This window comes from Canis lupus, chromosome 1 (assembly GCF_003254725.2).
Source record: "Canis lupus dingo isolate Sandy chromosome 1, ASM325472v2, whole genome shotgun sequence".
NCBI lineage: Eukaryota > Metazoa > Chordata > Mammalia > Carnivora > Canidae > Canis > Canis lupus.
The window spans coordinates 83635164-83658962 of record NC_064243.1 but is presented as its reverse complement, the minus strand read 5'-3'; the positions used below and the strand labels follow the sequence as shown (position 1 = coordinate 83658962).

General features: G+C 38.7%; 1 protein-coding gene across 1 annotated transcript in view; it reads left to right on the top strand.

Moving 5' to 3' along the window:
• RORB (RAR related orphan receptor B) overlaps positions 1 to 23799 on the top strand; it is a 196106-nt gene that overhangs the window by 132501 nt on the left and 39806 nt on the right. The window contains exons 2-4 of the mRNA XM_025423306.3: positions 4334 to 4419; positions 9068 to 9209; positions 16640 to 17041. Of these exons, the coding sequence (XP_025279091.1) occupies positions 4334 to 4419; positions 9068 to 9209; positions 16640 to 17041 (630 nt within the window). The remainder of the gene's footprint in view (positions 1 to 4333; positions 4420 to 9067; positions 9210 to 16639; positions 17042 to 23799) is intronic.

The following is a 23799-nucleotide window of genomic DNA, read 5'->3' as shown; positions in this document are numbered from 1 at the left end:
GTTACAAGATTCTGATTACTTCTTCTCACCCCAAATATGGGAAATCAGTATGGTTTAAAGCCTTTTTTACAAAAGGGAATATATTGACTCTCGGTTGTACTGAAAGAAAGAAAATTAGGACTATTGCTTTTTTAAGAGTTATACAAATTCTCTTTTGGTCTTGATAGAAAATTAAAAAAAAAAAAGTAAAATACTACCTAGACCCTTTCCACAATTATACTTAAAATGCCCAGACTATAAAAATGGCTGGGCTGAAGTATAGGAGATGGAATAGGGAATTGAGAGCCACAAGAACACAAGCAGTAAAAATGTTTCCTTCAACTAGAAAGTACCTTAACAGTCCACTCTTACTACCATTCCTGATGGGTTCTTTTAAGAATTAAGGTATTTCGATGCATCAAAGTGATGCATTTTCTAGTGAATGCATTAGCCTGGATTAGTTAATCTAACTTAACACCTGCCTTCACCAGCAGGGGGTTCTGAGGGAGCAGAACAAAAAGACATGTACATTTTGATCATCAGGAAGAACTGAACACACAGTGGTTTTTTGCAGTGTTGTAGGAAGGGGCGCTAAGCAAGGAAGAGCCTTCAGGAGGTCCTGCGGGGAGAGGAGAGAACTGTCATCTTCAAAGAAGAGACAAACTGTGACTAGTTTATAATTGTTGAATAGGACCTGCCTGCCAGATCATGGGGTATTAAATTAATTGTACTTCATGAAGTGATTTTATATAAGGTAAAACATCAAATTATGTTAAATCTTTTATGATTATTCTTTGACATACAAAGATCACTTCCAAAATACTATATATGATTACTTTTATACACACACAAAAATGAATGGGTAAATAAAATTTTCACTCTAGTCTCCACAGAGGACTATCGATAGAAAAAATGTAAGTGAGCAGAAGATATAAGAAATGGAAAAACTGAGAAATGAGCACATCTCAAGCCATCTCTCAGGGCATTCTGGCTCCTTTATGCTCATCTTTCAGAGAACACTGTTGTTGAATTAATCCATGAGTCACACGAGAGTAGGAAAGTTGAGCTCCTCCCTCAGTTTCCTTATGGTGCTTTCACTCTCACAGCTGGTGTGATCCAAGCCACCAAATCCTCCCTAGATGTTCAGCTTGAAACCATGATAAATAGCATGTCGCAGATCTGCGTCCACTGCAAGATAACTGTGGACTGGTGGCTGGACTAATGGCAAGACAACTAGAAGTGTTTATTATATTGGAGCAAAAATGCCATGTATTGTCCTAATCAGTGTCTGAAATACTCTGCCTTGAAGACATGCTTTATAAAATACCTAGTATGAGCTATGATGTTGTAGCTTAGCAACTATTTATTTTAAACGAGAGCAAAGGAACAGAATTAGTCCTTTAAATTATTTAAGTTTATCTTCTCTAATGAACCTCAAATGACCTGTTCCACCATAATAGGTAAGAACGGTCATAGGTTTTCCAAGTCGATAATCCCTTCCCACACATAGCAAAACACATATAAACTTTTTATATGTGACTTTTTATAAAGTGACTTCTTTCTCTTTAAAAATACTGTTAAAATGTTTATAGTTCTTCAGGATTACATGTTGAGCTAGGATAATAAATATGTATAAATATGCAGATGCTCTATCGAATCATTCCTTATCCCATTTGTATTTTCCGAGTTGTATAAGATAACCTTTGTGGCTTTCAAAAACATCTTCTCACACCCTAGGGGGCAAATTACCTCTATTTTCATTTCCTTTAGAGTTAGATCATTTTATAATTAAGAAGTTATTGAAGCAGATTCTCCCCACGTGTAAGTTACTCCCTGGGGAGTAATTTATGCAAAGAGTGCCTCTGACTTAAAATCATATAAGCCTAACAACTAACTGTACAGTAGATACCTGGTATTTTTAGTCAATTTTGTAATCATTATAAAGAATCCACTGTTTGAAAGGTTATTACTAAAAAAAAAAAATACAAATAATGTATAGTGTCATTCATTTGAGTTTTTTAAATAAGATTTTTAATAAAGGAATAATAACATGATGTATCATAATTCTTGTCCAATAGCATTAGAAATACCAGCTAACAATAATTCTAATGCTGATAAAGACTGACATTTTGTAGCTCTTTACTGTTTGCCAGGCACTTCTTCATGAAATATCTCATTTAATCCTCACAAATCATTGTCGTTTGTCAGCTAAACTCTATAAACCAGATAACAATATAAGAATTTTATCTTAGCCATGGACCCAACCATTAACAGATTAGGAACAGGAATCCAGGAAAACAGAAGAAAATTACGTCAAATCTCACATTTTTTTCCCCATATCACTAAACCTTGAAAACAAATACCAGTTCATGAATTCTGAAAGTTGAAGAAACAGAAGCAATATAAATACTTACGCTAATAACTATTTTAGTTATTGTCTCATCTTCTCATGTTTTTATCATTATCTCTTTAGCTGGTGCTGTTGGGATAATATAGGAATTCAAAATTGTATTCATATCGTATCTCTGTGATAGGAAGAGAAAGGGTTACTAAACAAAGTATTGGGAAAACTGGATAATTTCTGGTTGCCATCTCCCAAATCAACTCAAGGGTATCATTAATGTCTTGGATCCTCAGTTTTCTCATATGAAAAATAGCCCCATAACACTGAATTTTTTGCTTATAAAGATGACTTGAACTTACTGTAAAATATTTAATTTCAAAAAATTGAATATGCTCTCCTAAAGCTAAGGATTATCTTTTTCAAAAATGTAAAACAATAAGAAAAAAAAACAGGTTATGTCTTGCATTTATCTGTTTTGTATATTCCAGGGTGGGAAACTGTAGAAAAGCATCCAAATGGCAGATTGATGTACAAAGCATTTTGAGGCATATTTTGCATAATTATTTTAAATTTGGAACAGGAATAGCAGCTCTTCCTGGTGTGTACAATTTTAACAACACTTAGAATACTACCAGGGACATAGGAATTACTACATTCTAAATAAAGTTTATCTCACGAATTCATCCATAATCTCGATACTGATGACTTAAACTCATCTTTCCAAAAGGTTCAACATACAGGTGCCTCCCCGTGCACACATACGAGTTGCCTTACCAACAATCCCATTTGTGTCAAACCTGTTATTGAACCTCACCCTCCAGGGTGAAGCTGGAAGTCACCTTTGATTCTCCATCAGTTTCTACCTCTGGATTTTTTCTTTCATTTATTATTCCGATTGAACTGTCTTTCTATTTCCTTCTTCCTCTTTATTTATCCTGTTATTGATGTAATCCACAATTTCATCTCCTAGCACCAGATTTGGAATAGTCTTTTAGTTGGTCTTCTGCTTATTTCTGGTTAGCTTGCTGAACCCACCTTTCTAAGGGACCCAAACCATGCTTCTATCATGTCTTCACCCTGTTCCCTTCCTTGAATCATTATGGCCAGAAAACTCCTCTATGTAACTCCCAGGAGCTCCATTATCATATCACTCCCTTTATCCAACCATATGGCCCACGTTTCCTATAGAGCTGAGCTGTCTATCCCAATGATCACGAGTCACTGTCATTCCAGACCTCTTCCACTCCATTCTGCTGGGCCCTTTGCCTTTCACGTCAGCATAATCTCATTGTAAGCAATCTTCAACATCAGCCCAAATGTCCTCATCTCCACGAAATTATTTTGTTGGTATTGACATCAAAGTAGCCACATGTTGTATCATTTTTCCCCTGATTTCTCCATGTATTAATTTTGTTTTATTAGCGAAATTATTTCTGTCAATATAGCCTATCTTGTGTCAACAACTTTTATTATTTTCGTGGACATACAGAGTATACTCAGTAAGTATTGTCACCATTGACATTTTCACAAGCAAACATCCAGCCACATAATGCATAAAGCCACCGCCACCCCTTCCAGTTTTGCTTTATTTACTTATTTAAAATGCTGTTGAAAAAAGGCAGTGTGATAGCTCTCAGTGACTTCATGTTTGAAATGCAAAATAAGAAAACCAAAGCCACAGGTTCAAGGGATTTTTGAGTCAATTTAATTACCAGATCAAGTTTAAAAAGGAGAAAGCAGTGAACTAAGAATTTAGAAAACTTCTGGTCCCTGGTTATATATTTTTTAGTTTTGGAATAACAAAGCAAGTGCTGGTAGTTGGATGCCCTTTTAGTTAGAGGCAGCTTAGAGAAGCCATGCAAACAGTGGCGGGTGACCCTAAGCCTCAGGGTCTTCGGACACTGAGGTCATGCGGGGGGGGGGGGGGGGGGGGGGAGGGGGGGGGGAGGGGGGGGAGGGAGATAGGAGAGCAAAAGGAAGAAGCTCAGAATGTCTCTTTTCCCCTTTCAGCACAAATTGAAGTGATACCATGCAAAATTTGTGGCGATAAGTCCTCCGGGATCCACTACGGAGTCATCACGTGTGAAGGCTGCAAGGTAGGGGACTTTAACACAGCACCGCCGACAGCATCGTGTTTGCCTCAGGCACATCACCCTGCACGTGGTGACAGCTTTTTCAAGAAGGAGCCCACTGAAGGATGCTTGTGGCTGCTGCTGACATTCGGGAATTTCTACTTGGTGTGTGGGTGGGTTGGTGTTCTGTCCTTGGGCCTTTCAGCTTTTTGTGATTGCCCACCTGGTCAGCAGCTACTTACAAATGGATTGTTACTTAAATCTTGAATTATTCACATTTACAGAGAGAGAAATACTGCTTCTTGCTGTTTTAACAGTACTATCTTCAGTCAACTCAGGGGCATTTATTACAAGGGGAAACAAAGTTTAAAGTTATAAGCAGATGGGCTACATTTATTTATCTGCTTGAGAAAGAAGTCACAGGCAACAGTTGCAATATGCATATGGTCATCCTTTATTCTTATATCCCAGAAAAATAAAAGTAGAAGCGTGGAATGTCAAAAGTATACCAAATAATATCTAAATTAATCAAGAATCATCTGCCCCAACCTGCTCATTTTTCAATGAGATAAGGAAGCATAAACAAGACCATGTCATTTGGCCAGCATCACTGATCTAGTTAGTGAAAAAGAATGGCCGAAAACACAGGATTTTTCATTCTCCACCCCGTGTGTCTCTCCAAGGACAGATCCAACCAACCCTTCCAAAGACAACCTAATTCCAATGAACAAGTCGCTCTTAAAATATAAAGTTGAAAATAGCAGTTAACATACAGTTAACCTGAAATAAGAGAAACTTGAAACTTCACAGTATGTTTTTAAAATCCTTCCTTAGAAGGGAAAAAAACAAGAGTGAGAAACTAAATACTATAAGGGAAATAAAAAACAATTCCACACCTAATTTCAAAGGGCAGTATGTCACCAGAACAAACAAAATGCAGCTATGCTCTGCGAGTGAAAAGTGTTATGTTGGCAAAGTTGCATTTTTGATCAAATATGGAAACAGAACAAATCATTCATTTAAGATCAGTAGACTAAGGGCACCTGGCTGGCTCAGTTGGTAGAGCATGCAACTCTTGATCTTGAGGTTTTGAGTTTGAGCCCTATGTTGGATGGACAAATTACTTAAAAATTTTTAAAAAATTGTTTTAAATCAGTAGACTTAAGGAGATGTAGCATGATCATAGATTCTAAGAAGCACCCTTAATCCTAATAGACTCAAATATACGTGAAATAAAACATACCATAGCTGTCACGTGGTAATGCTGGCAAAATAGTCTCAAAAAAGTATGATTCCTGAAATTGAAACTTCAGCAAAAGAAAGAAAGAAAGAAAGAAATGAAAACAAAGTGGGAAAAGGATCCGGAAAGGGGAGAATAAAATGAATATAACTAACCCATCGACATCCTGACCTGCTTTAAAGGTGATTAGTGATAATCCATATTTGAATATCATGAGACATGCCTTGCGTTCTGTTCCTCTGCAGACCTACAATTGAGGACTGTATGTTATCCACCTTAATGCAATTTTTTCAACTCATCAGAAGAAAAAAGCAAATAATAATAAAGCAAAATTCCAAGTCAGTAATTTTTTACTCTCCTTAGAATAAGTTATTACTATCTCTGGGAGGTAGACAAATAGTTTTCTTTGTAAACGCTAATAATTTTGGAATCCAGGGCCACCAAGAAAAACATTTCCACCACTGTGCTGGTTTATTTTGCAATTTTAAGGCCTCTGGTCTAGTTTACAAAGTATCCACCAAATATATTTTTTTAGATCAGTGTCAAAGTGTAGATGTTTTGTGTCTCATTGTATAAGCTCTATTTGGAAAATGACTGATTTCAAAATAGGAGCCTGCATTCATATTAAAAAGCAAAACATTTTATTTTATTTTTTAAAGATTTTATTTATTTATTCATGAGAGACACACAGAGAGAGGCAGAGACAAAGGCGGAGGGATGAAGCAGGCTCCCTATGGGGAGCCTGATGTGGGACTCGATCCCAGGACACTGGGATCAAAACCTGAGCTGAAGGCAGACACTCAATTGCTGAACCACCCAGGCGTCCCAAAAGCAAAGCATTTTAAACAGTAATTTCTACAAGGTTTAACCACAGAACAAATATATTCCACAAGGTCAATAGCCAGAAACAAGTGTGTAGGTCCATGGCATCTTTTCTACTTAAAGGAAGAAGAGACAATCCTAGAAATTACACTGCTATTCAGAGGCATACTCTGAAGTTGTAGCCGAAATGACATTGTACACGACACTACTGTTTTTTATTTCATGGGAAAACCCACATGTGTAAATATGCTGCATTTTTCTCCAAATAGAAAACTCAAGAAACTCTGTTCAGAATAAGATGTCAGTATCAGCGTGTTGAGTATCAACCTCTGAATTTTCATAAAACCATTCTTGAGTCAACATAAACAACCCGTTTCAAATAACATCAATTCAGCTTGCGCACTTATTCAAATTCCTCCTCGTTCAATAAAATTTGAAACAGAATCTCTTTTTCATGCCAAAGACCTCATTTGCAATAATGAGCAACAGATAAGCAAGAAATGCCTCGTAATTAATGTCAATTTGGCCTTAAATTAGGCCTGTAGCTGTGACTTCAAAAGTCTTCTCTGTCAGCTCTTTTGCTAAGTGGCACTGGAGTATCCAAAGATTTAAAAAAAAAAAAAAAAAAAAAAAACTCACCAATTCTTTCTTAGAATGTAAATTCCAAGTCATCTTTTATCAAGACTGATGGGCCAAATTTATGGCTTCTGACAGCTTTGATGGTACAGATTTTCCTTGATGTGCATGGGGTTATGTCCCCACAGACTCACTGTGAGTTGAAAATATCTTAAGTCAAAAATGCATTTAATACACTTAACCTACCAAACATCGTGGCTTAACCCAGCCTGCCTTAAATGTGCTCAGAATACTTAAATTTGCTTGTAGTTGGGCAAAAATCATCTAACACAAAACCCATTTTATAATAAAGTGTTGAATATCTTATGTAATTTGTTGAATACTGCACTAAAAGTGAAAACCAGAATGGCTGTGAGTGTATGGGTTGTTGACCCTCGTGCTCATGGGGCTGACGGGGAGCTGGGGCCGCTGCCCTGCCCAGCATCACAAGAGAGCACCATACTGCCTCTCACTAGCCTGGGAAGAGATCCAAAATCAAAATTCAAAGTATGGTTTCTACTGAATGCATATTGCTTTCGAACCATCTGTAAAGTCAAAAAATCGTAAATTGAATCATTATATGTCGGGGACCATTTACATGGGGAGTACATCATTTCAATCCCTGGGGGCTTAGATGTGAACTCTCTTTTAAAGGGCCCCATGAATTCATATGAACTGGACAAATGGATATCTCATTCTGCCACCTCTGGTCCATGATATAAGTAATACATGTGGACCTGTGGACACCAGACTAGTCCTTGTTTTGAATGGCTTGGGGCTTACAACACAAAACCAATAGTCATTTATTCCTCTCTAAAAAGATACCAGGTCACTCATCCATTTCTAAAGTTCTTCACAAGAGTGGCCAACTTCTCTTCATGTGCCTGACCATATCATATGAGAGCCCAAAACTAAAGAAAAATCGATAATCTTGATCCTCTTTAAACTTTTCAGGGTGTTTTACATCAATGTTGATTCTTAATATATTGTGTTAAAATAATACTTATTCCAATTAAGAGGGTTTTTGGCCTGTACTTAAATTTTGTGGCCAAGGTGGGTGCCTCACTAGCTGCTACGCTATCATTCCAGTCCTGCTCTATCCTCCTGTTATAATTAAGGAAACCCAGATTTTCCTATGTCGAGTTTTCTATAACTAAGGCAGTTTTATATAACTAATCATATGAAAAAAAAATCCAAAGCATTTTTTTAAATGATTAACACAGCTATGGATTTATTTAGGAGGGTAGTATATGGTCCATGGCAGTTAAGTTTATACCAGGAAGACCCTAACCTACTTGCATGAAAACCCTCTACATCTCCATAGCCTGAAGCCAAGCAAAGAGCATCTGTTCAGCTTTTATTTATTGCTTATTTTTATTGAAGAGTTTATATGCCATGTTTCCTTTATTTAAGGATGAGGTTAATTATAAGGCATATCACTGGTTTAAAAAGCAACCAGTGCTTCCAGATGCATGCTGGCCAAATTTAAAAATTTTTAAATGGGTAAAAATGCATTTTAGAAACCAGGAAGATAGGGGTACAGACTGCGCCCACTCTCCTCGGTATGGCTATGATGACCAGTACCCCGAGTTTCTCACCCCTAAAACTCTTGATGTAAGATTGTGTTATTGTCCCCATCGAGTCATATTGGGCTTAGCTGTGACACTGTCCTTTGCCACTCCTCTCTCACTGCTCTGTGAGGGCAGGAACTCTGTTATGTGTTTCTTTGCATAGAATAACACAGCTCACAAATGTCTTCGGTAAACATTGATTAAATGAATGAATGAAAGATACCTTCACCTCTCTGTAGATAGTACATATTTTCCCCAGTAGAAACATCTGTAAGCTATCCAAGGAGAAGTACAAAAAAAAAAAAAATCTTTTTAATTAAACTCAATTACATTCACTGTGGAAAATGTAGCAAAGGTATATGTTAATTGTCTCCATTTTCCTTCCTGGAAATCTATCTCCCTCACATTCTCTTTTTGCTTCTAGGGATTCTTTAGGAGGAGCCAGCAAAACAATGCCTCTTACTCCTGCCCAAGGCAGAGAAACTGTTTAATTGATAGAACCAACAGAAACCGTTGCCAACACTGCCGACTGCAGAAGTGTCTTGCCCTAGGAATGTCAAGAGATGGTAAGGAACTGCCTTCCTATTTCTTACTCAAAGGCTTTCACATTGGACGTTTTGCTGGAGTCTATTTAGCTACTGGAAGGATTCTAGACAAAGGGAACGGGGGATAAAAAGAAAAGAAAACCATGTGCTGGTAGTACATGAAGAGGAAAAGCAAGATCATATTAAAACACACACACACACACACACACACACATACATTGTATTGTCTATGAAATAGGAAGCAAGGAAAGACTTTACTGTAGCTCATGGAGCAATCTGTGCTGACAAGGTTAAGTGAAAGTCACACAGGCCTAGGCTGAAAAGCAACCACTTATCTAGGTTTGCCTGTGCATGAGCTGTTCCCTTGGGTGTGAGATTTTTAGAGCCAAAACCAGGGACAGTTTCAGGCAAACCAGGACCATTTGGTCATGGGTCCCTCTGACTGGTACACAAGTTGCTTGGTATGTGGAGATGTTAAGGAATAGAATGCACTTCTGTAGGAAGCCCAGAAGTTCTACTAGCAGACATGGACTTTTCTGAAGCATTACGAAAATTAAAAAGGCAATCAGAAGTCCAAGTCTTAAAAGGATGGTGTGGGTGGTGTCCTTCTCGTAATACGGCCCCAAAGGGTGAGGTGCATTCCCAACTGAATTTCTTAGATTAATGAAAGAAGACAAATAAACTCACACAAAGAATTTCATCTAGTATTGCTTCTATTTTTAAGCACTTATCTAAACTAATTATTTCCCCACTGACATTGACTACAGCACTCCTGTGTCAGGTTGTGAGCAACCCTGAGTCCTGGAGGCATTTCTGTCTTGTTCTCACTGTATCCTCAGGGTCTGGTTAAAAGCAGGCACCTAAATGTTTGTTGAATGGACCATGGAATTCTCTTTTACCTAGATTCTGAGACAAAGACAGTTCCCCTGGTACTTATTCTTTTTATGTGGATCATTGTGGATTCTCTACCTCTGGTCACACTCCTTCTAATGAAGTTCAAGGTAGTATGGATGAAAGGAAGAAAGGAAGGAAGAAAGAAAGGGAAGGAAGGAAGGCAGGCAGCCAGGCTTCTAGATTTTAAAGAAATATGGATAAATGGCATGATGTAAAGGGATTTTTTGAGTTATTAAATTACTATGAGGCTTTTACTCATTTGGATGAAATCAGTTCTGCAAAAGTCTTGATATCTAAACATATAAACTACTTACTCCTTAGCTTGCATTCTCCAAATACTTATATTATAAACTTGTGTTTACCTTTTTTCTACTTCCCAACCTATCTAAACTTGCCTTGCATAAAAGTATCACTAGGAGACACAATTGACCAAAAAGAAAGAAAGAAAGAAAGAAAGAAAGAAAGAAAGAAAGAAAGAAAGAACCTGATCTTGTCCCTTTCAGTTTATAGGTAGCTTTTAAATTTGCAGCGGTATGTTTCCAAAACTTTTCTATTAACTGACTTTTTGTTTGTTTCTCTAAACTTTCTAACTGTGTAAAATTATTCCTAGGGTAAATTTATGGCACTGTGTACTTCCACATAACTAAAGTGAAGAAGGTGGAGGGTGGGGATTTAGTGGTTAAGGATTTATTTAGTGAAATTGTATGGGAACTTAAGTTGATGATTTTATACTTCATTTCCAATATTAATTGACAGTATATAAATGGCAGTATATATTAATAATTGCACAAAAAGGATAAGCCATTGGTTATTTGTCTTTGTTACTTCTTCCTTTATACAATAAAAGAAAGTGTCTCTTTTGAAGGGTAGATCTTGGGAGTCTGTGCTGGTAAAAAGAATCATGGGCAAGAGACAGGCATATATATAGTCCAATGTCCTCAAAATCTAGAAAATTGCTTGAATCCCATGGCATAAAAGAAATGTGTTGGGGAGTGGGAGGATTATTTAATAGAGCCACAATCTACTCTCAAGGAGGAAGAAATTTACCACAGCACTTAAATTTGCAAGTAAAAGCAATGCAGTGTCTAAGGATACTAGGGATTAAAGGTAATGATCCATCTTAATTTTAGGTCCAGAGATAATCCTGAATATGTCGTATGTCAAACTAATGAGGAGAAATGCTCAGGGGTGGGGGTGGTGCTTGGGAATTAGGATAAGAGGCTCCAGCAGAAGAAAAAAATGATTCTTCCTAAGAGAAAATAATTCTTTTTTACTCTGTTATATAGAGGAAGTTTCATCCGAGCCTTGATTATATAGGGCACTTTATAGCAAATAAATTATATTAATACCAGGGTAGCTGAATAGGTTTAATCTCTTGTTGATACGTAGTGGCTCATTTGTGGTGTCAATGATTTTAAAAGCCCTGGAGTTATGGTTGATTACCTATGTCTAGTAAGGACTCAAGAATGAGAGGTGGTACTTCCTCTGCCACTAATTGATTATACTTACCTTCTACTGATTAAGCAAGTATTTTCAAAGTGCTTTAGTGGAGTACCAGTAGCCAAAGTAAGATGCCCTCACACTAACTTCTTTCCACATTCACCTTACCCATGTTCCTTCAGACATAAAGTGACATCTTCATTTTGATATCAGCATTTGCCTTCTGTCGGTTATGCATGGCACCAAGGATGTTTATTTCACTTGTAGATAGCTAGATATCACTGAACTTTCGTTATATCCTGAATTTCCACTTCTATAGTGGTTTATTAGCCACAGCACGTATATAAGTAGGCAAAAAACTCTACAATAACAAATTTTTTCTAATTTCATTTAGATGGAACATGAAAAATCAAATCCACTTGAGATGCATACACATGTGTTTATGTGTGTACAAAGGTGAAGGCATGCATGTATATATGTGGGAGAGTGTATAGCCTGTATATGCCCACCAAATCTTCTCCACCATTTTATTTATTTTTCTTTTTAATGGACCCTTCACAAATGTTAGTTGGAGGAATAAGGATGAACTATTCCAGCTGGATTACTACAAACCAACCAACCAACCATAAAAAAAAAAAAAAAATTGGTGTCAGTAGAAAGCTATTGGGCTCAAGGAGAAAGCATGATATTCACCTTACAATAATTGAGTGTGTGTCATCCTAAATGACATGCATCTATGAAAAAGCAGTAGCTGCCCTACAAGGGCAGGTTTCACAGATCAGCCTTCTACTTCTCTAGAACAGCATTGTCCAATATCCAGAATGGTATTCACATGTCACTATTTAAATTTAAATTTGTTAAAATTAAATTAGTTAAAATTAGTTAAAGTTAAATTTTAAACTAGTTAAAATTAGTTAAAATTAAAATTCACTTCTTCACTCCCAGTAGCTGTATTTCAAGTGCTCAACAGCCACATGTGGCTTGTGGTTATCATATTGGAAGGCACAAAGAACATTCGATCATCACAGGAAGTTCTGCTGGGAAAGGAGAGGGAGGAGAAAGAATATTTTTAAATTATGAATAGGGTTGGGTAGATGGAATCTGATCTTTTCTACTAAGCTTAGAGCACTATAAAAAAGGCACATCCTTGAAATTGAAAAAAGTTAAATTAAGACCGGTTTCCTTGGTAAGCAGCAAGATGTAAGCATAGAAAACTTTACAACCAAAAGATTGTAACAAAATAATTTTCAAAACGACTATGGAAAGTCACAGATGATAGTTTTATAAGTCGGTTCTCTTGAAGCGAAAAGCGTTTATCTAGTTGTCATGTGTTAGTAAGTAGAAATCTTCAAAGAACCAATGACTTTGTTTTATAGTTACTCCAAAATCTTCCATTCTGTTTAGAATCCCACAATCCAAATAAATATGAAAAGATTCCTGATGATTTTGCATAAAATTGTTCTTTGCTAGTGTGGGATTAAAGTAAGTGATAAGAGCAGATCATGAACAAATACCATCATCACTGAATATTTATAAAGCACTTGCGATGTATACAGAATCATATGAGTTTGAGAGCTAACAATTTAATAAGTGGCTGCCTCTATACTCAAGTGAAAATCATTAACAGAATATCAAGTCTGAGAGGGGCAAACACTTAAAATATGTGCCATTCTGATTGATGAGTAGTGGTAAGAAGAACCCTAATACTTGAAAATATAATAGTAATACAGCGTTTGTTAAAAACAGGCCTATGAATACAACAAATGTTTTTACCTATAGTGAAAAGGAATTATATATCTATTTCAGGAAAGTTCTCAGATTTATTATTCCATGTACTGGAATGATTTTCCCCAAGTATGTCATTACTTTTGTTACCAGAAGGGACACACAACTGAAACACTGGCTCATCGGAAGCAAATGGCAAATATATTCTACAATACTATTATAGTAATAGCAAAGTTCTTGGTTTAGGAGGAAGCTGGATAATTCCAAAATACAGGAGAGCTTTAAGTTGTCTCTGAAAATATTTCAGTTTGTTCAGTGACCTGTAAGTTAGGACCTTGGAAAAAGCATAACGACTCAAGATTGGATTTTCAGATGTTTACCAGGGCAGAGGTCTTGACAGCATATGTATTTGACATCGTTTGCTTTGGTTATGAGACCTGTGGTTAACAGCAGATTTCCAGACCTAAAATTATTACATGGAGGGTCTTAACTGGATTCATTCATTCATCTGCCACCAGCTTTAGGCCAGTCTGTGCCTCTGCTGAAGGTAGATGGCCTTGTCTGGAAAGACCAAGGTGACTCGGCTCTGCTTCACATACCTTATCCTCCAGAAAGCTAGTTTAGGCACGTCCTTTTCTTGGTGAGATATTCAATCACACAAGCACTTTTGAAAAACTTCTGTTTGTGTCACTCATAGCAATGTCCCATTGGCCCAAAGTGGGTCACATGACCCTGAGGCAAGGGCGGTGGGGGGGGATGGTGGGTGGAGGGTGGGGGTGGGGGGGGTGAGAATAGGGTGCCTGCCAAGAATGAAAGGGTGTTACTATTTACTCAGGGAATAGGTAAGAGGAATCAGGTCATCAATGCAATCAATCCACCGCACTGTATATTTCACCTAAGTATAGAGTGTATGGAAATCTAAAGCAAGCGTTACATGGAAAGGATTTTAAAAAGAAACATCACATTTATGTGTCTGTGATAGAAGACTTTCTCCTCAATATTTTTTTCTCTATAGATTTTAAAGAAACACAAAACTATTCTACTAAAGTAACTCAGAAGGTAGATCTGCTCCAGCCAAAATAAAATTTCAATCTACAACAATAGAAATTCTGTATCCACCTGCATAGCTCTGTAATAAATTGCTGTTCTGAACGTACATGGATGCAAAGAATAGGTTAGCAAATAAAGAAGCGTGTCAAGTTAATTTCTTGGGGGGGGGGTTCTTCCTGAATCGAAAGTTAGTTTATTTTTTCTTACACAAAAGTTTTTTTTCCCCAAAAGATTATAGATATATACATATCCACATATATAACGCATATAAGCTTATTTACTTATGAAATTATGTTATTTTATATATATAATTATAATACATATATAATTTTATATATGTATATATATAATTTGTAAAGATACAAAGGTAGAAAGAATACTTTCCCTAAAATTATCTTTAGAATTTGGGCCACAGACAAACTGGAAGTGTCAGTGCAATTAGTAAGCAAATAGGTGTGTATATGAGAAACAGAATGTAATAAAGACCATGGTCTCTATTAACAAAGTGAAACACAGTGATCTAAATGACTTGGGACTCTATAAAAATGACAGTTGAGGTGGAAAGGGGAGTTTGCTGTGAATTAAACATATGAATTATCTTCGTTCAGAAAACTTACTGGATAATTGCTCCTTTGTTTTTCTGTTTAGGCAGCACCAGAACATAGTCTTTTAGGAGGATTAAGAAGAAACAGGAAGTTTGGGCTGCTCTCAATTGAGCCCTCATATCCACAACCCATCAGGCAAGAAAGAGGAAAGCAGTGTGCCCCAACTCGCAGGAGCATATGGAGCACTTTCATTTACTTCCTGCTACCCAGAGCTTAGTCACACAGATGCACCTGCCAGTGAGGGAGGCTGGGAAATGTGGTCTCCATTCTGAACAGCCCATGCTTAGATAAAATTTGGTAGCCTTGTAACCCACAGAAGGAGAAAATGAACATTAATGGAACCGGGCGAAGGGGAGGGCATTGTGAAAGGACATCTCTTCCACAGACCCCCTGTGCTGGAACGTCCTTAAGCACTTCACCGTTTAGTTTTTCTCAGAAATTGTTGTCACCAACACTAGTGAATGAATCCAAGAATTGGACCTGCTTCTACCCTCCACTTTGTTCTCTCTATATTCCCTGGGCTCTCAATACCAAAAGGTGATGGGGTGTGCCTGGGTGGCTCAGTCGGTTAAACATTCGACTCTTAGTTTCAGCTCAGGTCTTGATCTCAGGGTTACGAGGTCAAGCCCCGAGTCTGGGCACTTTGGGCCTGGCAATCATCAGGGAGTCTGTTTGTCTCTCCCCCTTTTGCTCTGCTCCCCCCCCCCACACACACACACACTCTAAAATAAATTACTAAATAAAATCTTTTTTCAAAGGTGATGGGAACACTGTCACAAAAGAAAAGAAATGGAAACTCAGAGAGGAATCTCCAAGTGCGAACTTGTCATAGTCTGCACTGTTAACATGGGCTGAACGACGTAGCGTTTGATGATTCAGACGAGGTGGACCCTTGGCTTAAAATATTCACAGCCTAAACTGAGAGTTGACAGTTTGTGAGGGAAAATGTCAATATCCATAATGGGTCAGGAGGTTCAGCTCTCCTAGTTAAGAAACAATGAATTCAGATCAAAGCATCTTCAGAGCACTCTGTGATCACTTACAGAGCGTCTTCCTCCTTTTTCCTTATAATGGCTGAGGATTTTTCCAGAAGAGTTGGGCAATATAAAACCTGGGGGCGGTAGAAGGAGAAAGGAGGGGTAACTGTGGGCTGACTTGCTGAGCACTGGATATACGAAATTGCTACTTTCCAAAGATTCTTTGAATTTGGTCCCAAAAGCCAAATGAAGACAAATGCTTCCTTAAAATGCTGTTTATCACCCTGCTCCCACATCCTTGGTCTTACCCAACATGCCGTTTAGAAAATGTGAAATAATAGGGTCCCATCCAAGAATCCAGCAACCCTGATGCTTACTGGAGAAAGCTAAGAATGAATGCTGATGGACGTTTTAACAGCAGGTACTATTTGGTAATTTGGGGTTTGTGGATTATTTTTTCCCCCACACACGTAAGAAAGAACCAGGAAATATGCCTTTTAATTCCATGGCCATAAGAAATACATAGCTAAATTTTGACATTTCTTTGTAGCTTTGATTTATTGCTCACAATGCACATAAACCAGTACAGACACACCTTTCCCCAAACGGGGGGTGCCGGCGAACACCCCCTTGGGCTTGTGGTGCTAAGATCTGAGGGCACCTGCTATCCAGGGGACAGCTCTCTGTGATCCATTGGACGTGCTGGAAGTGATAACCCCAAGTGTTCTCTTCTGCTTTTTCTCTCCACCCTCCACCCCAGCTGTGAAGTTCGGGAGGATGTCCAAGAAGCAGAGGGACAGCCTGTATGCTGAGGTGCAGAAGCACCAGCAGCGGCTGCAGGAGCAGCGGCAGCAGCAGAGCGGGGAGGCCGAGGCGCTGGCCAGGGTGTACGGCGGCGGCATCAGCAACGGCCTCGGCGGCCTCCACGGCGAGGCCGGAGGCACCTATGCCAACGGACACGTCATCGACCTGCCCAAGTCCGAGGGTTATTACAACGTGGATTCCGGCCAACCGTCCCCTGATCAGTCAGGACTTGACATGACTGGAATCAAACAGATAAAGCAAGAACCTATCTATGACCTCACATCCGTCCCCAACTTGTTTACCTATAGCTCTTTCAACAACGGGCAGCTAGCGCCCGGGATAACGATGGGTGAGATCGGTAAGTGGGACATCGCCTCCCAGCTCCTTTCTGGCAATTCTGCTTTGAAGCTTCCTGGGCCCTGCTGGGGATGGTCGTTGCCGTGGGGCTAGGTTCCATGACTTGCATGCATAGCTTCTCCTGAAGAAAACGATATGATTTAAAAGTTTTTTGTTGTTTTTTTTTTTTTTTTTTTTGGAGGGGGGCGATAAATGTCATTGTTCCCCCAGCCCTGTGCAAGTTCATGGCAAGCAAAGGAAGGAAGAAGAAATTATCACTATAGATAGAAAGATGCTATCTATAAAGAAGGGATGCTCTCTTGAATCTGGGGTCATCACTGAAGGAAAAATGTTATTGGTAGAAACCAGAGAATTGCAGCAAGTATTCAGAGTGATAATATTTGAAATAAAATAGCTAAGGGATATAGAGCAGTATGTAATACCTGAATGAAATAAGGCTCAAACTCTTCCTCTAGGATAACTTGGGACAAACCAGAAGCAAACGGTACCTCAGTTTCCTTCCCTTTAAGGGCAGAGAGGTAGACCAGAAGACAGCTACGTCTCTTGTGAATCTGAATCCAAGAATTCTACATGGGGGTAGCATCTAAATTACTGGCAGTGAAGAGAGGGTAGTCTGGAATGTTACAGAACATATGAGCAACAAATACATTACTGTGAACAGGGCTAGTCACAGGCATGATCACACCAGCAACCCGATCCTCTTTTGGCTGCAGTGAACTTTGATCCCTTTAAGAAGTGGTCCTCAAGAGTGCGCTATCCTAGGCATGCTGTCTTCTGACCCTGTTACAACTTTGTTTTAAGCTCAGAAGTCTATTAAATGTTTATCCAGTTGATCTCATTAACTAACTGCCATAAAAATATTGATGTAGGTTTAACACATTAGCCTCCTGGGTCATGAAGTCGCATGTTAACGATCCTAGAAAAGCTACGCAAACAGTGGCTCTATCAGGCTTCACTGTAGTATTTGGTATGGGGTTGGGGGTGGAAGCAAGCCAGGTCTTAGGGACCTTTGGAGGAAACGCCTCCTCACATCCTGCCCTGAGCGGTGGCAGTACAGGGTCACTGAGAATCAGGCCACCCGAGTCCACACGCTGACTCTGGCTTATTATTTAAGCTGGAGCAAGTTTTCAGATCCCAGTTTGCTTATCTTTAAAAAGGGAGAGGTATTAGTTCCTAGATCCCACGGTTGTAGTAAGAATTATATGAGTTCATCCTTGCAAAACAGAGCAATGTTTGTCACTCAGCAAGTGTTCAATGGTTATTATTTGTATGCCAGTCACCTTCTCTGTCTAAACTGTGAGTAGGAGCCCAAAGCCTACGAGTGTTTTAAATAAAGTTGACGTGAACACATAATGAAGTACATGCCATATGTATCTTGGCTACTTCTACCATCTGGTTGAAGAAGAAGTGATGTTACACAGTTATAAAACCTGAAACGTTATTTCTCCTTTTTAGCAATGTAACATGTGACAGTGAGTAAAGAAGTTGTTGACAGAGCACCTACAATGACATTCACAGCTGAGAGACACAGAAAACTAAACATCAGCTAGCAGAACAAAAAAAAAAAAAAAGTCTATTTTTATTGCTACTCTTAGCCTTGTTTCTATAACTAGACATAGGCACTTCACATGCATTTAATTTTCACAAACACCTTATGAGTAAAAATATGATTCCAATTTTACAGATGTGGAAACAGAGGCATAGAGGTGTCTCATGGCCTTCCAAGGGTCCTTTGGTTCCACCCAAGCCATCTGATCCCAGTCCTTTGTCTTAGCCATTGCCCTGCTACTTGCTCTGTGTTTAATATACACTAGCTGCATTGTCAGCCAATAGGCACAGTTTGGTTTTTTGTTTGTTTGTTTGTTTGTTTGTTTGTTTGTTTGTTTGTTTTGGCAGTCTTTTAAAGTGGAGTCACTCCAGGTGCCTGGATGGCTCAGTCAGTTAAGCACTCTTGATTACGGCTTGGGTCATGATCTCCGGATTGTGGGACTGAGCCCCATGTTGGGCTCCATGCTGGGCATGGATGGAGCCTGCTTAAGATTCGCTGTCTCCCTGTCCTTCTGCCCCTCCCCTTCTCTTTATGTAAAAAAAATCTTTAATATTTTATTTATTTATTCAGGAGAGACACACAGAGAGAGGCAGAGACGTAGGCAAAGGGAGAAGCAGGCTCCCTGCAGGGAGCCTGATGCAGGACTCGATCCCAGGACCCCAGGATCACAACCTGAGCTGAAGGCAGACACCCAATCGCTGAGCCACCCAGGTGCCCCCCCACCAAAAAGTTTTTAAATAAATGAATAAACCAGAGTCACTCAATCTTTCCAAGGAGACATATTAAAAAGAAAAAGAAATAGACACCATTTTTGGCTTTTATCCTCCTTCATATCTAAGTATGTGAGTCTGGTATTGATTTTGAACATATGTATAAAGCAAAATGAGGCAAAAACTCATAATCGTTGGGCAATCTTCTGCCCCATATCCCAAAGGAAGGTCTTCTAAGAATTCAGAAACCATAGTTTCTTTGTGATTTAGAATCTGTTAGAAGTATTAGCGAAAGAGAACTACAGCCAAAGCCATCAAATCTGGGTACCCACCTCCCAGTAACTTTTCCTCTCTGGCCCATCATAAATAGATTTATGAACTGATGCATTTGGACTAGATGATTTCAAAACTCATCCAGATTTTCTACAGATATCAACACCCTGAAAAAACTAGTACATATTTTTCCTATTTCTCGATACCATTAGTCTTTAGAGATCGGTAGCTATGCTGCAAAGTTTGGGGGTTTCTTCCATCTGACTTTCAGGAATACAACTGGCTTGTGCTGACAGTGTTCTCAAATTTAGGCTCCTAAACCGTAGTGACTTGGTTCACATTTCGTTAAAACAACAATGCCATCTAGTGGACACAAACTCCTGGTATGGGTGTCCAACATAGGTGCCGGTGACAAGCCACAGTAACGTGGTACACTATTCTTTCTTGCACCATCCAAAAAACTGTCATTCATTTCACTAAAACACCACATCCACAGCAGAATCATTGGACAGAAGAACGTCAGTGATATGGATGGTGGTTACGAACTCTGATTCTAAAGCTGAATTGCCTGAGTTCAAAACTTAGTGTGCCCTTTCCCGTGAGCACTTTACCTAATCTCTTTGGGTCTCAACTGTAAACCTAGAACAATAATAGTCCCAACAAAGGGTGTTGGTTGAAGGAGTTAATATTCATAAGTTCTTAGGATAGAACCTATCAAGCATAAACTTTATTGCTATTATTATTATTAATGTAATTGGTATTGCAATGTTATTTATATCTTTATGATTAATGACATTACTGGTTATTACAAGTAATGTAATTACCTTTTATTGAGCACCTGCATTGTGCTAAGCAATGTCCTACATTTAATTCTCAGAACAATTGTTATTATGCCTATTATGGAGGTATGTGTATGTCCATTTTACAGATGAAAAAAGAAAGGCTCAGAAGTCACAAAACTTGTAAAAAGCAAAATAAGCATGTGAGCTCAGGTCTGAGTAACATCAAAAGCCATTCTTCGAATTATGATAATGTATGTCTTCCCACCAAAGGGAGCCCCTCATAAGTTAATTGACATTCCCACTGAGCAGAACATGCTTAACGTTTGCTGCCTGCCTGCCGTCCTTCTAGGTGCTACACAGAGGAGCACACAGAGTGAGAAAACTGACATTTTGCTCTGACTTGATTAATGAGCATCTACACTAATCTGGTGGTGGCAAGCTGTCACAGAAAGAACTCTGTGCAGACAAAATAGAAAATCTGATTTCAGCTACATTCTCACTGGGTGATCTGAAGGCGATATGACACTAAAGAATTTTTGAACATCATTCTTGGCTATTAGAAGCCCTGATCTGCTTCCCCTGGTTTCTGAAGGAATAATGAACTGTGTACAACCAGGACATTATTCTGATATTGAATTTATCATAAAAGCACCTGTTTCTTAAGCCAGTTTTTGGAATAGCTCATATGGAATATGGTCTTACAGCCTGGAGTTCATTTAATAAAACCACATATTTAAGAACCATAAAGCAACTGTATAAGCAACAATATGCAGGTCCCAAAAATGTGAGTTAAAGGACTGTCGTGAAAGTCAGGAATATTCCCCAGAAAATCCAAGCTTGTCTTTCTAAAACAATGTACCAAAAGAAAATAAATAAATAAATAAATAAATAAATAAATAAAGTAAAATAAAAATAAAAAAATGTACCAAAGAAACTACAAACTTCTTAGGCTAAGGACATGATAATAATATTTGATGTATGGAAAGAAGTATAGAAAATGCATGTTAGCCATCTTGAGCCTCACACTAATGAGTTCAGGTGAGAGAAATCATCCCATTTTGTAGATGAAGAGATTAAGGGATTTTCCTAGAACACAGAGTTAGTTAGGTGACAGAGCTTAAATTCTAATGCACATCACTCTACTACCCTAGATCGCCAGGCATTCTTTCAAAAACATATTTTTGAAATGTGCCAGGTTTTCAAGACCAGAACACCACGGCTCCTGCCCTCACCAGCTAAGAGTCAGTCATGAACACAAACAATTGCAATTCAGTGGGTCATATACTGTAAGTCCTGGGCGTGATGGTACCATGGTCTCTCCAAGAGGTGAGGGAGACGGGGGCTATTGCTTACTCTCAGCCATATCTCTTAACAGGAATGGTTTATTCTCATGGTCTTGGAAATAGAAAACAAAATGTGAGTAAGCAAACAGAAAAATCTGAAACATTCCAAGAATTATATCCTTGGGCTTCTCAAAATCCCTAGGAGAAAAAGCCATGGAATAAGACAAGGACAAAAGTAAGCTGCAAATTAATATTTAGGCAGGAGTATTAACTGGTTTTAGCTGGAACTTTACTTCAAGCTGGCGTGAGGATGTGTTATATCTTCGGGGATAAAATTTTGCAGTGGTTGGTGGCAGGGAGAGGACGCTGGCTAACGGATGCCCCATGAGCAAGCAAAAAAGGACGGGGAGGCTCTTGTAGGTGCTCCTCACTGTAGCTCTTATCAGTGGGGGGATTCTATAGGACCAATACTCTTAACGAAAGCTCATTTAATCTCAAAAACGATTGACAGTGTGTCTGTGAGGTACTAGGCAACAAAACATTTCAAATAACCAAGCAATATGCTTTTAAAAACGGTGGAGGTGGGGGGGGATCCATCAAATTAGCTGTGAGGCTAAGGGGATAAATTACCTTTTACACACATTGCCTGAATTTCCTGTTGCTTTTAGTAATTTTCTCTCAAGATAAAGACAAAGAAATACGAATTCCTTGGTCTCTCCTATATAATCTTAAATATAGGTTTAGTTTCCTATTTCTTGTGTGTCCTATTTATGGAGCCTGGAATTTTAAGCATAAAAACTAGACAATAAACCTCTTTTTGAAAAACAAAAAAAGCTACCTATTCCAGAAGCTGTGTATTAATAGTTAGAGGAGATTACAAAGATATTGATCTGAGAGTGTCTAGTCCCTTTTACTACTACTTAATTCTACTAAGTCTATATAGAAACATAGAAGATCTTACTAGTGCATTTTGTTTGGGGGAATTCTATCAACATTGATGTTTCAACTGTTACTTATTAAGAACCCCAAGCAGGTGCTATGGTCTAAGGCGGCACCTTTAATGACATATGCTTCTACAGATAAATCTTTTATAACTGCTTAAATCTATCTATGCATTTTCACATGTATATTTCATAAACATACATTTCTCTATGCATAATTAATGACTCATTCAGAAGTGGTAAAGAGAATAGAATTTAACTCTAGCTACATATTTCCTTCTTCCCGCAATGGCACGGGTAGCAAACACAGATAGACATGCAATTCAGGAGCAATTGTCTAAGAAGTCATTGAGATAAATAAAAATAGGCCAAATCAGTGAGAAAAGTCCTTCAAACAGTGTGGGGAAAGGAGAATCCAGATTGTGTCTTTCGTTCTCCCTTTCTTGTGTTGAGGGAAGACATCTTGAGAACTTCACTGTCTTCCAATACCTCTTGCTCCTCCCCCAACCACAGGCCCCTTGCACTTTAGGGATCCCACAGGCACATTAGGGATAGTATATTGAAATGGAGAGTCCTCATTCCATGTGCTTGCCTTGTGAACTTGTTCAAAATCAGTTCTGCTTTCTGAGGCTCAGATCTCTTCATCAGAAAAATGAGGTGGGTTGGATTAAATGACTTTGAAGGATTATGGTTCTCCCACCTCCTGGTGAGAGCTTTAGCCCTCTATACAGATAGTCCCTCTGTTATAGCCACTTCCCAAAGAGAAGTATAGAGTGGTAGAGAGGAGGGACTTTCAGGCAACTAGGCCGTCCTTCAAGATGCTCAAGCCCTTGCCTGTAGCCAGCCACACCTCCCTCATAGGCAGGAGAACCCATGGGGTGAGATGACTCTGATACAATTAATAGTCATAATCAAACCAGAACTATGCACCAGCCTCTTCTCTCCCTCCACCCTCCTGAAAACAAAACAAAACAAAAACAAGAAATCAGATTAAAATGAGCATCAAGGATAACCAGAGGCAGCTCAAGAAGAGAGTGGCAAGCAACCTCCAAATACCCTGGGTTCATGTACATTCAATGTGAAGGATGAGATGCTGTACAGATACATCGTCAGGATAAACCCACCTGTCCTCACCGGTTCATTCCAACCTGACTGCCTCCCTGAGCCTCTCTTGTGAGAAAAGGGGAGACTATAAAGTGAAGATATAAGTTTTTGACTGCT